We start from the raw sequence: 17,885 nt of genomic DNA on the forward strand, positions 1-17,885 counted from the left end.
TCCAGATCACAATCATTCATGCCTGCCCAAGTCAAGCACTTCTAATTTATGTTCTCCCATTGGTGTACCACAGGTGTTCAATCCAATGTGTATGGTGGAGGAGGGAGAGAAAAGGGAAGGGCATAAGAAGACTTTCCCAAATTCTCTTAAGATTATAGGGGTGCTGGGGGCAGCTAAGTGGTCCAGTGGATAAAGCACTGGCCCTGGATTCAGGAGGACCTGATTTCAAATCCAGCCTCAGACAATTGACAGTTACTAAATGTGACCCTGAGCTAGTCACTTAACCCTCATTGTCCTGAAAAATAGATAGATAGATAGATAGATAGATAGATAGATAGATAGATAGACAGACAGACAGACAGACAGACAGACAGACAGACAGACAGACAGACAGATAGATAGATAGATAGATAGATAGATAGATAGATAGATAGATAGATAGATAGATAGATGCCAATGGAGAATAGCGGCTATCCTCAGTCATCATTCACTTTTATCACATGACCAGCTTATCTTCCTTTTTATCAAACATTTCTTTGATACATTCTTTGTCTTCTTTTTTCATTATTTCTTTTGTTTTTGTTTTATTGTTTCTTGATTTCTCATAAAGTCATTAGTTTGCATTGGCTTAATTCTAATTTTTATGGAATTATTTTCTTCTCTGAACTTTTGTACTTCCTTTTGCGCTTTGCCAATTCTACTTTTTAGGGAGTTTTTTTTTCAGTGAATGTTTGTGCCTCTTTGGCCATTTGGCCAATTCTACTTTTTAAGGACTTTGTTTTTCTTCAGTGAATTTCTGTCTTATTTACCAAACTATTGACTCTTTTTTCATTATTTTCTTGTATCACTCTAATTTTACCATTTTTTCTTCTACCTTTCTTACTTGATTTTCAAAATCATTTTTTGAGCTTTTCCATTGCCTGAGACCAATTTATCTTTTTCTTCAAGGCTTTGGATGTAGGAGCTTTGAATTTGTTATCTTCTTTTAAGTGAGTGTTTTGGTCTTCCTTGTCACAATAGTAGCCTTCTGTGGTCAGAATTTTTTCTGTTGCTTACTCATTTTCCTAGCCTACTTCTCGATTTTTAAGTCTTTCTTAAAGTAGACCTTTCTTCCAGGGTGAAGGGCATACTGTCCCAAGCTTCAGGTGTTTTGTGCAGCTGTTTTCAGAGATAGCGCTATGGACCTGTAAGTTTTCAGTTCTTCCAGGTTCATACAATCTAAGGAGAGATGGGTTTACTACACTTCTGGCCTGTGCTTTAGTCTGTAAAAGACCACACACCCACTCTTTTCTGCCCTGGAACTATGATGAGGGTCCCTGCTCTACTCAGGCCCCAAGCTGTGGTATGCTAGTGCTTCTCCTCTCCCTGGGACTCTCCCCACCCAGGACTGTAACCCAGATCCAAGTACAGGCAAAGCAATAGTGCTTCAGTGCTAACAAAGAGACCCCTGTAATCTGTCTGCAGGCTGAGAGTTCCAGAAGCTGCAGCAGCAGTTGCTGCTTCTGCTGATGATGATTCAGTGACTCCCAAGACCTATTTCTGGTTTGCTGGGGCCCAGTTTGTGCTAGCCCTGCTTACTCTGGACTGCACTACATTCTCATCTGGGTAGAACAGACCTTTCCTGCTGAATGTCTAAGTTGTCTTTGGCTGGAAAATTATTTTACCCTATCTTTTTGTGAATTCTGTTTCTCCAGGAATTCTCTTATGGCATTATTTAATAATCTTTGGAGGGGTTTGGGAGAGAGCTCAGGAGAGTCCTGTCCTCCACCAACTTCTCAGAACCTAAAATATTCTTTCTGCTATTTATTCATAACCACTTGTGCGTAACATGTTGCAACCTGCTTATGCCCACCATGTGCCTCTACATTGAATTTTGTTTTATTTTTAAACTTCAGTTTATTGAAAATAATTGTTGGTTCATAGCTTATTATCAATAATTTTCAAATTATCTCACCTAGACCTATTTTCCAGGTCAGCAGTTTTTCCCAGAAGATATTACACATTGCCCTCTATTTTTTTATTCATTTGGATTTGCTTTGTTGTGTCTTGGTTTCTCATGAAGTCACTGGCTTCCATTTTTTCAATCCTAATTCTTTGGCAATTATTTTCATCAGAGAACTTTTGCATTTGGCTTTTCAAGCTGTTGACATTTTTCTCATGTCTTTCCTGTATCACCCTCATTTCTCTTTCCAGTTTTTCCTCTACCTCTCTAACTTTATCTTCAAAGTCCTTTTTGAGTACCTCTATGGCCTGACACCAATTCATATTTTTCTTAGAAGCTTTAGATATAGGGCCCCTGACATTGACATCTCCTCTGAGGGTGCACCCCAGTCTTCCTTGTCACTGAAGAAACTTTCTATGGTCCTCACCTTTCTTTGCTCATCTTGCCCTTCTTTTACTTGACTTTTAGCTCCTTAACGTGGGGCACTGTTTCCAGGCTGCAATATCCCAAGATTCAGAAGTCCCAGGTGGTATGTTTAAAGAGGGATCAGGTTCTTCACTCACCTGGCCTGTTCCCTGGACTATAGATGACCCCAGACCAACTTGCTAATCAACCAGCTTTGTGTATTGTGGTTGTCAGCTTTGACAAACCTGTGCCCCTCCCCAACCTGGGCCACTGCTACTCAAGCCTACCTCCTGGTTCCCAGCAGGGGTGAAAAACCCAAGTTCTGCCTCAGCACCAGCATAGACCCCTGTAGTCTCCCCCCTGTCAAGGACTCAGCCCTCTCACCAGACTGTGAGGTTAGTTCCAGATGACACTGAAGCTTCAGCTGATTCAGAGGCTCTGGGGGTCTCCTTCTCTGGTGAGGCCTTCCTGGGACTGGATCTGTGTCAGGGAGACTGGTGGGGTTGGCTCCACTCCTGTATCAGCACAGAAGCTCCCTCCTTCTGACCTTCCAAGTCATTCTTGGTTAGAAGATGATTTCAGCACATTCTTCTGCGAGTTTTGCTGCGCCCAGCATTTTCCTATGGCATTATTTGGATGTTTTTTGGAGTGATCATGTCATGAGTTTGAGAGCTCACTGCCTTGCCTCCGCCATCTTCAATAGCTTATTATCATACAATATTCCTGGAGAAACTACATGGTTCAGGAAAAGGTAAAGCCATTTAAAGAACATTATAATCCCAGAAAGCAATTCAGGATGCTATTCCCCTATTTAATTCTGGGTCCAATGAATTATCCATTTGAAGTGTCTAACTCAAATAAATGTGTTGCTGAATGAACTCTAGAAGCTATCCATTTTATATATAATAGTTTAGACAATAAGTTGTTGGAGTTGTCAAACATGTATGGCTATCCTAAATCAGATTAAAATACAATTTTAATTCAACTTAATTATATATATATATATATATATATATACATGTGTGTATGTAGATATATATAATTGTACTTTAAGAATTTTAATTAATCTTACAAACAATAACAATTATAATCCTTAACAATATAAATAAAAATGTAATAGAACATAGTGTTAATATATGGCTTTCTATGGAAATATATGGCCCTTATGTAAGATTCAGTGACCCTCGTTTCTATTTCAATTTGACACCACTGCTCTGGGTAATATGCATTCTTCATCTACTTTCTTTTTTCCCTCTATGGATAGTTAAGTTAAACTCTTTTGAATGAATATGAATCTTAGTTAGAAAACTCTAAGGTTCTGGAGTTTGATTGTTATTACACTTAAAATAAAAAAGGTGGGGCTTCTAGGTGGCACAGTGGATAAAGCACCAGCTCTGGATTTAGGAGTATCTGAGTTCAAATCTGGCCTCAGACACTTGACACTTACTAGCTATGTGACCCTGGGTAAGTCCCTTAACTCTCAATGCTACCAGCCACCCCCCCAAAAAAAAAGAAAAAAGAAGAAAAAAGGAAAATAGAAATAGTTACTGGTTCATATTCCTCCTTTTTGATAATTACAATTTTTATTATTTCCTCATGAAAATAATCTATAGATACATTAAGGTTACTCATGATGACAGAATTAGATAGGAAGAATGAATCTTTTGCAAGCAATATCCCACAAACAACATTCTGCAACACACAAATTATTTACCATAATACAACTGACTGAAAGGTATCGAGAATGCAATATCACACTATTCTTATCATTCGGTGATTCCTGGAAAACATTTTATTTATTAAAGCAAAACATTATCCTAAAGGCAGGCTTTCCTCCAGCAAGGAATGGTTCTTATGTGTATGTCAAAAATATGTCAAGATTCTTTGAAAGTTATAATCACACAGGCAATTGTATGAGAACTCCCTGGTCATTAATATACATCAAGGCATAAAACAAGGAAATATATGCTCCTACTAACCAAAGGTGTTTGCACTTTTGTGGAGGAAACACAGAACATATAGCAAGTTTCAAAAGATTTCCCCATAGATTGTGAGGTTGTTCAGATGTTTCTGTCTACAAATGGCATAGTGTGAATTTTAGGTCCTATATCATGGAAGGACATTCTTTCTCAGATGGATAAAATATTTGAGAATGACCTATGTGTATGGAACTTTTAAAAACACAGGCCCTCAAAGACTCTTTTCTACAGCAGAAGACATCTTTAGAGTCACACAATTGTCTGAGAGGTATTCAAATTATCACATTCATTTTGTGTCTTTGGCTTGTTTATTCCACAAAATAGGGAAGCATCAATATAGGTATATGCTTACCAAAGGTGTACACCATGAAGTATGCATGTGACAAAGTTTAAAGGGAAGAAGGGATCGCCTGTTGATAAATATGGCATGACACTGGGTGTGAGAGGTAGTATGAATGGAGAGCCAGCCTTAAAGCCAAGAAGGCCAGGGTTTACGTTCTATATCTGACACTATCTGTGTGGCCCTGGGCAAACCATGTAATCTCTCAGTTCAATTTCCACAGATTAGAAATTGCAGCAAAGATGCTGTTCTGCCTTGAAAGGGGAAGTTTACTCACCTGGGAGTTCCCTCTCAATGAATTCAGTAGCCCAAGTCCCTATCCCCTATCATGCTTAGGAATTAAGACCTAGGACATTATTAGGTCTTCTCAATGAGATCCACAGTCACTCAGTAGACACCTAGCTTTCAGTCAAAATTTTAAAAAAAGTCAAGTGAATAATGAACATATGTTGCTCAGATTATGACATTCAGTTCAATGGAAAAGATGCTCTCTGGATTTATAAATCCTCTCTTCCTTTCCAAACAATTCCCCCCCACACACACACACACACCTTGTTTAAAGCTTTTTTATGTCTTCTCCAATTAAATGTAAGCTCCTTGAGGCCAGGGACTATTTTCTTTTATTGTATTTTTCCCCTGTGCTTAACACAGTACGTACTACATTGTAAGTGCTTAATAAATACTCCATCTAGCTATCTACAGATGATAATGAGCTACATCACGATGGAAAAATTGCAGAAAATTTGGCAGGATCATATTGAGAAACTGATCAGGGCTTTCATTGTTTTGAAGCTCTTTGCTGCCATGCTAAGCCATTTTTAAAGACTTGTATTTTTGTAATGATTTGATATGGCTACAAATCATGGAACACAATGAGCTGAGAATTATCAACAATGTAGGTGATTGAAAAGGCTATGAAAAGAAACACTGTGGATCATAACAGTATATTACCAATAATGACTTGCACTTAAGAAAAGATGTGAAAGACATCATCAAGGACAGGTATGAAGAGAAAGGAAAGAATAAGAGACAGCCTGTGCACTGTACTGGAGGCCTTGAAACATGAAAAGAAACAAAGGAGGCTTCTTCTAGTGTGTTAGATATTTTATGGAGAATAAATGCACAGGATGAGAAGGTGTGTATGGGTTATAATGCTCCCTGCTCTCTCATCCCACCACCTCTAGTCTTTTCTCTCTAAGACAGAAAATTTCATTCTTTTTTGTGTCATGGTCCCCTTTGGAAGTCTGGCAAATCCTGAGGACACCCTCTCAAAATAATATTTCTAAATGCATAAAATAAACTACTTAAGATTACCAAAAAACTCAATTATTTTGAAATATGGTTATCAAAATATAAGTTTTTTAAAAGTTCATGGAGCCTACATACTACTCTTTGATTCCATTCTCCATTTACACAACAGACACACAGAGAAAGATATAGATATATAGATATAATTGATATAGATGTAGATATATATAGATACATAGATATAGATATACACATATAAATGTGTGTATGTATATATGTATACATAGAGATATATATTTATGTATAAGATACTACATATTCACTATATATGTGTTTGTGTGTATATATATACACATCCATATATACATATATTCATACACACATATAATTGTTGTTCAATCATGTCTGACTCTTTGTGACCCTGTTTAAGGTTTTCTTTGGCAGAGATACTGGAGTAGTTTGCCATTTCCTTCTCCAAATCATTTTATAGATGAGGAACTGAGGCAAACAGGGTTAAGTAACTTGCCCAGGGTCACACAGCTAGTTAGTGTCTGAGGCCCAATCTGAACTTGAACTTAGATCTTCCTAACTTCAGGCCTGGCAATCTTTCCATTGTACCACCTAGCTACCTATAAATGTATACACATAAACATACATACACACATTTGCATATGGGTGTATATACATATGTATACATACACATATGGATGTGCATGCATATGTATATGCAAATATGCATGTTCATATGTGTACACACACACACACACACACATATATATATATACACATACAAACAGAGGCAGACAGTAATTCACCTATTGCCTTCCCCAAAGGAATATGAGTTCCTAAAGAACAGGGACAGTGTTACAGCCTGGCACATATTAAGTAGTTTTTGAATGGCTGACTGCATTAGCAGAAAGAGTAGCTACATCTAAGAGAGCATGGTTCCACTGAAATACCCATGGATCTGGATGTGTCAATAGCTAGACAAATAAATAGATGTATAGATGCCTATATGTTTTTGTATATATACATATTTATGTATATATGTGTATATATAGACAAATAGACAAAAAATAAAATAAAAATAAATTAACTTCATGCTCTGTATGTGAATGATTAAATATACCCATTATAAGAAATATTGTCAAGGAACGAAAGCTCGTAAAACCTTAAAATTTATGTTTCTTTTTTTACTTTTTTTTTTTTTTTGCGGGGCAATGGGGTTCAAGTGACCTGCCTAGGGTCACACAGCTAGTAATTGTCAAGTGTCTGAGGCCGGATTTGAACTCAGGTACTCCTGAATCCAGGGCCGGTGTTTCATCCACTGCACCACCTAGCTGCCCCTTATGTTTCTTTTTTATTGCTCAAATGAATGTTAAAACATGTTTTAATGCACACATACTGAACCACCCTCCCATGCAAACAGATATGTGTTCAATCCTGACCTCTTAAATAGAAGATTGTTTGTTTTATATAAATTTTCTAGTCCTGATCTTGTACTGAGTGGGTTCACATAAAAAAAAATGTTGGTTAGATGTTTCAATCTTAAATTTATAGATGCTCAAAATTATTATTTTAAAGGAAGTGTAAAATTCTGGAGGGGGAGAAGGATATTCTCTCGTACAAACATACAGAAGTACTACAAAGTGGGTTTGGGTTGTGTTACTTTTTTCCTTGATATTCTTGCCTATCTCATTTCTCTAAGCTCAAAATAAGTCTAATTATTCTGGCTATGCTACCTTAATCAGTTACCATTGTACATACATTGGCAGCCACCAGAGAGAAGGTGTAATACTGGGGAAAGACTAAAATACCTCTTCACACTTTGCCCTTATTCTTTTATTTCCTTTGAAGTTGCACAAAAGTCACACTGTGCAAGACTGACTCAAAACCTCCAGAAGTATAAATGTTTTATCCATAATTCTTCCCTGTGCCATTTGGGACAATGTCTAAGCAGCACTTCCCCAACCTAGAAACATTATCATCAGGAACGTGTCTTCCTCCATTTGGATCTTCATGCTGCCTCTCAGGTTCATAGTACTTTTCATTGCTAAGATCCTCAATTTTCCTTTAAAATTTGCCTCTCCCATGTGGCATCCCCTTATTTTTCTCTTTATCTTCTAAGGGGATAATTAGCCACTCTTGTAGATGGATTTATGATAATTGGAAAAGGCTAAAGGAGATTCCCTAGATTGTAATCTTTTTCCATAAGTAACAGGTCTCCATAAAAACTTTCAGGAGATAATATTCCCACCTATCATTTTAGGTTTATTATCAAGGCAGAGTGATAGGTACAATGGAAGGATGATGTGAGAAGAATTTGAATACAGTCCAAGCCTTGTGTTGAAACCCCATGCATTCCATCATAACACCCTAAATTTATGCTTGCATCACTCTTAGGAGATCCAGCCATTATTTATCCCCTATGACAGAGGATTAACTATTTTAAGTATAGAGTTTCTCTGATATTAAAATGGAAAAACAAGACTCACAGTGACAAAAATGTCTGTGAAAACAGACAGTCTGACACTGTGCCCTTAAGCTAGCAGACTTTTATTACAGAACAGGTATCTCCATTTTCCCTATCCTTGTAGATGAAATTCCCTTTTCATTGCCTCTTTTTTCAATTTGAGAGAAGAATGCATAAATCAGAAGCCACCAAAAACTGAGAAGATAAGCACAAAAACAGGAAAGTGCAGAATTTTAGTTTTTAATTAGAACATTTCCAGGCCAGTAAAAGACAGGAAGAAAAAATTGCGGTTTCTGTTGAGCCTTTTGAGTTTATTCAGAGAAATGTACTTTTTCCACATATGAGCTATAGAACACATTATCCCAAGTCCTTCAGAAATTTGTCAACCTATATGAGCCAGTACACAAATAAGAAATTCCGTGAGCATCATAAACCAAGCAATCTGACCTAAATATAACAAATACATTCTAGATTATGTACTATTCAATGATATAATTACTTTAAAGAGATTGACTTTTTCCAACCTTCCTCATATCTTCTCTCCCCTCATCTGATAACTGTTTACATAATCTATTTTTAGGTTTGGTATTTATCAAATTTAGTATTATTAAACTATAATAGTCTATGATTATACCTGATTGATATATGCCTCTCATTCAGGCTTTGCATTATAGCTACAGTAAATTCCCACCCATGCAAAAAAACATTTGGAGACATTAGTTGGCCTCATGGTATTCACCATAAAAACAGTGGCAGCTACTAAAGAAAACAAACCTGCTTCCTGAGAGCTATGATGGTTTCTTGAACTTCTGCAGCAAAATGGCTGAAATCCTGAGGAAAACTGGAGCTGGACAGATGGGTCATATTTTCTGTATTTCTATCCATTGATAATTTTTCATTATGTCTACAATGTAGGAAGCAAAATAAGATTCAGGTTAGAAGGGGAAAGAATCAAAGTCAAACAAAATCAACAAAATATGTGAGTGCCTACTATGTGCAGGTCAATAAGTTAGGTGCTATAAAGGAGAAAAAAATTAAAGTCAGAACTAGGGATTTAAAATTAAAATGAGAATAAAGAATAAACCATAGTATTGTTCTACTGATAGTTCCTTTCAAATGTATTGAAATTACTTTTTCTCCCCTGAAAACTATAAGGAATGGCATGTTGTATTCCAAGTACATTTTGTATACTATTTAGATCTCAGAGGTATGTCTTTTCCTAATGACATTTTTTTTCACCTTACACAGTGACAAAGCTGTGACAAATTAAATATCACACATTATGTAGCACTCAGGTGGGGAAATTTCTGACTGCATTACATATTCATGGAAATAGCAATGCTAAGACAATGATGTCTGGCTGTCAAAAATCAAACCTTCTTAAAAAGCCAATTGCAAAATAGCCCAACCCTGCTGAACATGAAGGAAAAGAAGCCCTGTCAGCTTTTGATGCTTTTGAAAAGTTTGATGAAAGTTCTTAACAGATAGAGGCAAATAGCCAGACAATTATGCAAAGTTCAGGAACTGGGAACAAAAAGTAAGGATCCATTTTGGAACAGAATATTCTGAAGAGAATAATTTCACAAAATAGAACAGAAATCAAAACCTCATCCCAGGCATACTGGACTACCAGATGTTCCCTGAACTCAATGTGCCATTTCAAAGCTCTGTGCATGTGTTCATACCATACCCTATTTTTTGAAATGCATTCTCTTCACATCACAGCCTTTCAGAATCCTTATCTTCTAGGCTCAAATCTACTACTACATCCTCAATAAATATTTCCCTAATCCCCCACCACTTAACTGAAAGCATTCCTTTCCTCCTGAAATTATCCTAGGGCATTTTGGGTTCTTATCCTACCTTTTATGTCACCTATCTGCATATATGTAGATTTTTCACCTGGTTAGATATAAGCTCTTTAAGGCAGGGGGTATAGAATTGTCCATCTCTGCATCTCTAGTGAGAGGTATCATGTAAATAGAACGCAAGCCTCAGAATCAATAGGCCTAGATTCAAATCCAACTTGTGACATACTGGCTGTGGGATACTGGTCCAGGCACTTATTTTCTCAGTGCAACGGGCAACTCTTTTAAAAATGAAGTTGTAAAGTAGCTGTCTGCCTTGGTAGGAGTTTGGTACCCAGGAGTTCTCTACCACAGATCTGGGGAAAAACAAAAAATACACACAAAAAAACATATCCCTAGTGCTTAGGAGAATGCTTTGAATTTAGCGGATGTTTAATAAATATTTGTTGATATTCTTTGTCCTTTGTTTTTGAAAAGGATCAATCACATTATAAGGGTGATGTCTTCACGTGTTAAACTTGTATTTAAGTGAGGCAGAGTTATGCAAAGTTGATAGCCTCATGCTCTCTTTCAGAGTCCCATAAGAAGAGAAAACTACAATAGTGATCTAGTGGATGATAAAGCCAAAGACCCAACTTCTAGGATAAAAACTCACTATTTGACACAAAGTGCTAGGAAAATTGAAAAACAGTGTTGCAGAAACTAGGTATAGACCAACATCTTAAACCATTTACCAAGATAAGGTCAAAATGGTTACATGGTTTAAACATAAAGGGTGATACCAGAAGAAAATTGGGAGATCAATAAATAGTTTACCTGTCAGATCAATGTAAAAGGGAAGAATTTTTGACCAAGTAAGTGTATTCTAAATGTGGCTTCTAATCTGTTCCCCCAGTTTTGGGGGAAACTGCCTAAAATCACTGATAAATTCACCAAGAGTTTAGGCTTTTAAGGTTTTATTAAAGCTTGGATCTATTCAGTGTAGTCAGAGAGACAGAAACCCTTCCTTTCCTAACAGCCCACATAAAATTCTGCCACCACGTTGATGTCTCAAACCAAATGAGGAAGATCCCCTCTGCCAGCCTTCCCTTTCTACTTCCTGCTCTCCTACCAGAAATGGGAGGTTCTTCAATTTGATTGGCTGAGAGCAGTCTCTGCAGTTCATAGCCTCTGACAGCACACTCTCCTCAAGGTTGGATAGTGGCTAAAATCTAATCACCTTTAAGTAGGTACTTAGTAGTTCCTCATCCACGCCCAACTCAAACACTGCTAAGTCAATCAAGTGGGACCCCTGGGCATCTACCACATAAGAGGTAGCATTAAAGGATAAAAATCAATAATTTTGAACATATTAAATTAAAAAGCATTTATACCAACAAAACCAATGTGTCCAAAATTAGTAGGAAAGCAGAAAGTTGGGATATATTTTTATAACAAGTGCCTCTAATAAAAGCCTTATTTCTCAAATACAGAGAACTGAGTCAAAATTATAATAATACAATCCATTCCCTAATTGATCAATGGTCAGATGAAGAAATAAAAAATAGCTATAGTCATGTAAAAATGCTCCAAATCATTTTTTTTTGGTGAGGCAATTGGGGTTAAGTGATGTGCCCAGGGTCACACAGCTAGTAAGTGTTACGTGTCTGAAGTCTGATTTGAACTCAGGTCCTCCTGAATCCAGGGCCGGTGCTCTATCCACTGTGCCACCTAGCTGCTCCTCTAAATCACTTTTGATTGCAAATTTTAAAAATAAAATGCAAATTAAAACCAGTCATACCTATCAGAAAAAGAAAACAATAAATTTTGGAGATTTGGGAAAACTGAGACACTAATGCATTGTTGGTAGAGTTGTGAACTAATCCAACCATTCTGGAGAACAATTTGGAACTGTGTCCAAAGGGCATCAAAACTGAGCATACCCTTCTATCCATCAATACCACTACTAGGTCCATATCTCAAAGACATCATTAAAAAAGTGAAAAGGACTACAGGTACAAAAACATTTATATCAACTTTTTGTGTTGGCAAAGATTGGAAATTGTGGGGATGCTCATCAATGGCAGAATCCCTGAATAGGTTGTAGTATATGAATGTAATGGAATACTATTGTGCTATGATAAATGATGAGCAGGTAGATTTCAGTAAAGCCTGGAAAGATTTATATGAACTGATGTAAAGTGAAGTAGAGCAGAACCAGGAAAACATTGTATACAGTAATAGCAACATTATGCAATGATCAATTACAAATGACTTAGCTCTTCTCTGCAATACAATCCAAGACAATTCCAAAGTATTCATGATGGAAAGTTCTATCCAAATCAAGAGAATGAAATGATGGAGTCTGAATGCAGATCAAAGCAATGTATTTTCACTTCTTTATTTTTTGTGTTTTTTTCCCTTTTGGTCTGTTTCTTCTTTCACAACATGACTAATATGGAAATATACTTTACATGTTTCCACATATATAACCTATATCAAATTGCTTGCTGTTTTGGGGGGGAAGAGAGGGAAGGAGAAAGTTTGGAACTCAAATTTTAAAAAAATTAATGTGTTTTTTTTAAAAGGAAAAGGACCTATTTATAGTAGCTCTTTTTGTGGCAGCCAAGAATTGGAAATCAAAGGGATGTCCATCAATTAGAGAATGCCTAAAGATGTTGAGGCATATGATTGTAATGGAATATATTGTGCTATAAGAAATGACAAGCAAGTTGATTTCAGAGCAACTTTGAAATACTGACATGGGCATCACAGTTGTTTTCCATCAGCGAAGTGAAATGAGCAGAACCAGGAGAACATTTTACAGTGTCAACAATATTGTTAAATGAAGAACTGTGAATGACTTAACTATTATGTGCAATACAATGAGATCCAGGATAATCTCAAAGGGCTATCCACATCCAGAGAAAGAACTGACACTGTCCGAATATAGATTGAAGCATGCTATTTTTCATTTTCTTTATTTCTCTCATTCTTTTTTTAATTCAACTCTTCTTTTACAAAATGATTAATATGGAAATGTTTCACATGAATGCACATGTGTAACTTATATCCAATTGATTACCATTTCAGGAAAGAGAGAGAAGATGGAGGGAAAGATGAAATTTGGAACTCAAATTTTTCAATGTTTTTTAATTATTTTAATGTAATTGGGGAAAAATAAAATATTATACAATGAATGTTAAAATGACAACATATAATTGGAAAAAATAAAATACTATTTTAAAAAAGGAAATTTTCTTTTCTTTTTTAAAAAAAGTAGATGGGAAAGAAAATAGATTTCTGTTAAGTTTTTAAATAGAGAGGTGGGAGGTACTACAGAAGTCAAATATTTCATGCATTTTTAGTTAATGTCACATCACTATTAGCTGCACTTCACTGTTTTACTTTGTTCCACAAGATCTTTTACAAAGTGGGAGTAACTTACAAATGGATATAATATATAAACAACCACATCCAACATAACTGAACATGATCCAGAGAGAGAGAGAGAGAGAGAGAGAGAGAGAGAGAGAAAGAGAGAGAGAGAAAGATATTATTTGGCCAAAATACACATCACTCTGCAACCAACCTGGTGATTAGCATCTCTCAACTTATTTCGGTTGACCATCAGACAACAGACACAGTCCATCTCCATCATCCAGGTTCTCTTGAACTTGCTAGAGCTTGTGCTCTTAGGGAGCAGTTTTTAGAAATCCAGGGTCATGTCAGGATGAGGTATCAGAGACTCCCTTTCTTTTCTGATCAAGAGCCTTCAGCTCCTATGTTGCAGGCACTCTTATTTTACAAGATCTGGCTTATTAGCCATTACTATTTTGTGGGGGGAGGTGCACAATGGAATACAGGAACTTTGAGATAGGGTACATACTACAACTGTTTAAGTTCTAATTTCCTACATCTGTCTGTCTCTTTCTGCATGTCTCTTACTGAGGTAACTGGTGAATCAAAACAATGTGGAACTCACTAAATTCTGTCATGAGTAAAATAGCTGTCCTAGAAAGCATATTATTTGTTCCACAAAACAATAGAAAATTCCTGAAATGGCAGAAATACTAAACCTTTAATTAATTAATGCAGCAGCATTATTTTATGAACAGTTGTGGAAAGGGCAAGTTTAGGAAAAATGAAATACAGCAAAAGCAATTATGAGTTGACTGACTTGACTGAAAGTATCTGAGGGTTCTAGTTCACAGTGTACTTCAAGTCTTGGTGACTTACTTCACCCTTAGACTTCAATATTTGTATAAATGGTAGGGTCCATAAAGTATCTTTATCTCTTTCAAATGAGCACTGTTTGATTATATAGTCAGGCTTTCTTTTTCTAATCAAAAAGTAAACATTTAGCCTTTCAATGTTTTGGTGCAAACCCTAGGGCTAGAAGCAATCACACCAACTCCCATTTTTACGGTGTCAGGTAATTGGGGAATCTGCTCACTACTCCATGTAATCAAGCTGCTTTATTGACATGAATAACTTTGATACTTCAGGTCAAAATAAGGATCAGTTTCTCCTTAAGAAGCTTTTAGCTGCTTCAACAAAGATGAAAAGTGGAAGCTTCTCTGTGGACTCATACTGAACATTTATAACATAGCTTCCTGCAGTAACAACCAGGTGATTAATGTAATAGTAAAGACTGCATGTTGGTTTCAACAGCTTTAGCAAAAATTCCGAGAAACTTATTGGGAAAAAGTTTTTGAAGAAAGCCTCAATGATTACTGATATACAACAACCAGGGGTGACTTCCACCTTTTCCTCACAGATATTTGTAAGTACCATTGTAAACATCACAATATTTTGGAGCATCTTAAACAGCCCTAGGGTTTTTGTTTTGTTTGTTTGTAAAAAAAAAATAAAAATATTCTCATTTCAAGTAATGTGAATTCCATGATTTGTTCTGGGTGCAATTTTGATAAAATTTGTATATGAACACTGTCTTCCTCTGTCTCTTTCTCTTTGTATCTTTTTTTCTGTCTCTGTCTATCTCTCTCTCATACTATTTGGAATTGAAACTCTACAGTCTTAAATTTACAAGTATAGCATTGGTATCCACCTCCTCAATCTGGGCAGGGTTTATTTGATAGTTAATTACTTATCAAACATTCAGATCAAACCAAACTGGGAGGAATAGCTAACAGGCCATATGACAGTCAGAATCTAGAAAGATCTTAATAGGATAGGTGATTAAACTGAATCTAAAAAGATGAAATTCATAAGGAACTCAGTGTAAAATGTTATACTAAGATTTTTAAAAATCAGCTTTACAAGAAATAATTAAGATAGGAGTTTATCTGAAAAATCTGGTGATTCTATGGAATACTAACATTAATATAAATGTGTGATAGCCAAAAAACTAATATAATCATGGAATACATTGAGAGAGGATTTGCTTCAAGAAAAAGGAGGTAACAGGGACTGTGTTCTATCCTTAACTGGCCACATCTGTACTGAGAAGAGTAAGAAGGATAGTGAAAAACCTTAATTACACATCATATGAGGATCTATATAAGAAACTGGGGGGTGGGGGAAGCTAGGTGGCTCAGTGGATAAAGCACCAGCCCTGGATTCAGGAGGACTTGAGTTAAAATCCAGCCTCAGACACTTTATACTTACTACCTGTGTGACCTTGGGCAAGTCACTTAACCCTCATAGCCCTACCAAAAAAAAGAAAGAAAGAAAAAAAGAAACTGGGGATGAATAGCCTTGACAATAAAGGATTCAGAGGGGAAATGATGATTGCCTTCCATGATTGAAGGGCTGTCATGTAGAGGAGGAGACTTATTATATTTATTCTCTTTGACCATAGAGGGAAGAACCAGGAGCAATGGGCAAAACCTTCAATTAGGCAAATTTAGGCTTGATGTCAGAAGGAAGGGGCTATTTTAAACAATTTTTTGGAAAAAGCTAATTGAGATAGTTATAGATTATATCAAATTGGAGTTCTTTCAGAAGAGATTGTATGACCATATGTTGGGTATATTCTAATGAGAATTCCTTTTTTATTTATATGTTGTATTGTTGTTTTGTCCTTCATTCTTGAAGAGGGCCAGAACATCAGGGTGATGTCTTGACTTGAACTGAATTGGGTTTAAGTAAGGGAAGACAGTGCAAGGTCACCAACCACACTCTCTCCTCCAGAGCCATCTGGGTCCAGTGGCAAGATATATATCAGGATAACTGGAGATGGCCCTGGATATTTAAGGCAATTGGGGTTAAGTTACTTGCCCTGACTCACACAGCTAGCAAATGTCTGAGGTAAGATTTAAACTCAGGTCCTCTTGATTCCAGGGCCAGTGCTCTATCCACTGTGTCAGCTATTTGCCCCAATGTTGGACCACAGAGCCATCAAGGTCCCTTCCAACTGTAAAATTCTAAGATTCTATGAATCTGGATTGCTGTTTCTGAGCTGATTTGAAAATGCTATAGAATACAAACTCCTGACCCTCTTGGAAAATATCTAACTTCATGTATGTTGTAGACAGCAAAGACATTAGAAGTAAATCCTTTAATTCCTATGACGTAAAGTATAATGATCTTAATGGGCTAGAGCTTTGGTTTGGGATATTAGTACCATAACTTTAGAGATGGAAGAATCCTTAAGTCTGGGGTGACTAGGTGGTGCAGTGGATAAAGCACTGGACCTGGATTCAGGAATATCTGAGTTCAAATTCGGCCTCAGACACTTGACACTTACTAGCTGTGTGACCCTGGGCAAGTCACTTAACCCCCATTGCTCTGCAAAAAAAAAAAAATCCTTAGGTCAAGTAATCTAATTCTATCATTTTCCCATTGAAGAAATTGAGGTTCAGAGAGGCTGTGACAAGTGGTAAATGGTAGAGCTTGGACTCAAACTGAGGTGTTCTTTTTTTTCTCTATTTCTGCATTAGTCATGTTATAAGAGAAAGATCAGAGCAATGATGGAAAACCTCAAAATAGAAAAAACAACAGCACCAAAAACAAAAGAAATAGTATGGTTCATTCAGCATCTATACTCCACAGTTTATTTTTTCTTGGATTTGGAGATCCTCTTCTATCATGAGTTCCCTGGAACGCTTCTGTACCATTGCATTGGTGAGAAGAATATAGTCCATCACAGTAGATCAACACTCAATGTTAATGATACTGTGTACAATGTTTTTCTGGTTCTGCTCATCTCACTCATCATCAGTCCATGCAAGACCCTCCAGGTTTCTCTGAACTCCTCCTGCTCATCGTTTCTTACAGCACAATACTATTCCATTGTATTCATATACCACAACTTGTCCAGCCATTCCCCAATTGATGGGCATCTCCTCAACTTCCAATTCCTTGCCACCACATAAAGAGCAGCTATAAATACTTTTTCACCTGTTGGTCCCTTTCCCCTTTCCATGATTTCTTTGGGAAAAAGACCCAAAATTGGTATTACTGGGTGAAAGGGTATGGACAGCTTTATCGCCCTTTGGGCATAATTCCAAATTGCTCTCCAGAATGGTTGGATCAGTTCACAGCTCCACCAACAATGCTTTAGTGTTCCAATTTTCCCACACCTTCTCCAACATTTATTATTTTCCTTTTTTGTCATTTTAGCCAATCTGATAGGTGTCAGGTGGTACCAAACTGAGGTGTTCTTATTCCAATGATCTTCTCACTACAAATATATTTTCTTTCCTACCAAAAGGTACCTTTGGGTGGCTTTGATTTGCCCTCTATA

General features: G+C 36.7%; 1 protein-coding gene across 1 annotated transcript in view; it reads right to left on the reverse strand.

Annotated features, from left to right (window-relative positions):
* The window catches only part of PXDNL (peroxidasin like), a 574,279-nt gene that overhangs the window by 17,119 nt on the left and 539,275 nt on the right, over positions 1 to 17,885 (reverse strand). The window contains exon 21 of the mRNA XM_043975169.1: positions 9,162 to 9,291. Within this exon, the coding sequence (XP_043831104.1) occupies positions 9,162 to 9,291 (130 nt within the window). The remainder of the gene's footprint in view (positions 1 to 9,161; positions 9,292 to 17,885) is intronic.

The sequence above is a fragment of the Dromiciops gliroides genome, chromosome 1 (genome assembly GCF_019393635.1).
Source record: "Dromiciops gliroides isolate mDroGli1 chromosome 1, mDroGli1.pri, whole genome shotgun sequence".
Classification (NCBI taxonomy): Eukaryota; Metazoa; Chordata; class Mammalia; order Microbiotheria; family Microbiotheriidae; genus Dromiciops; species Dromiciops gliroides.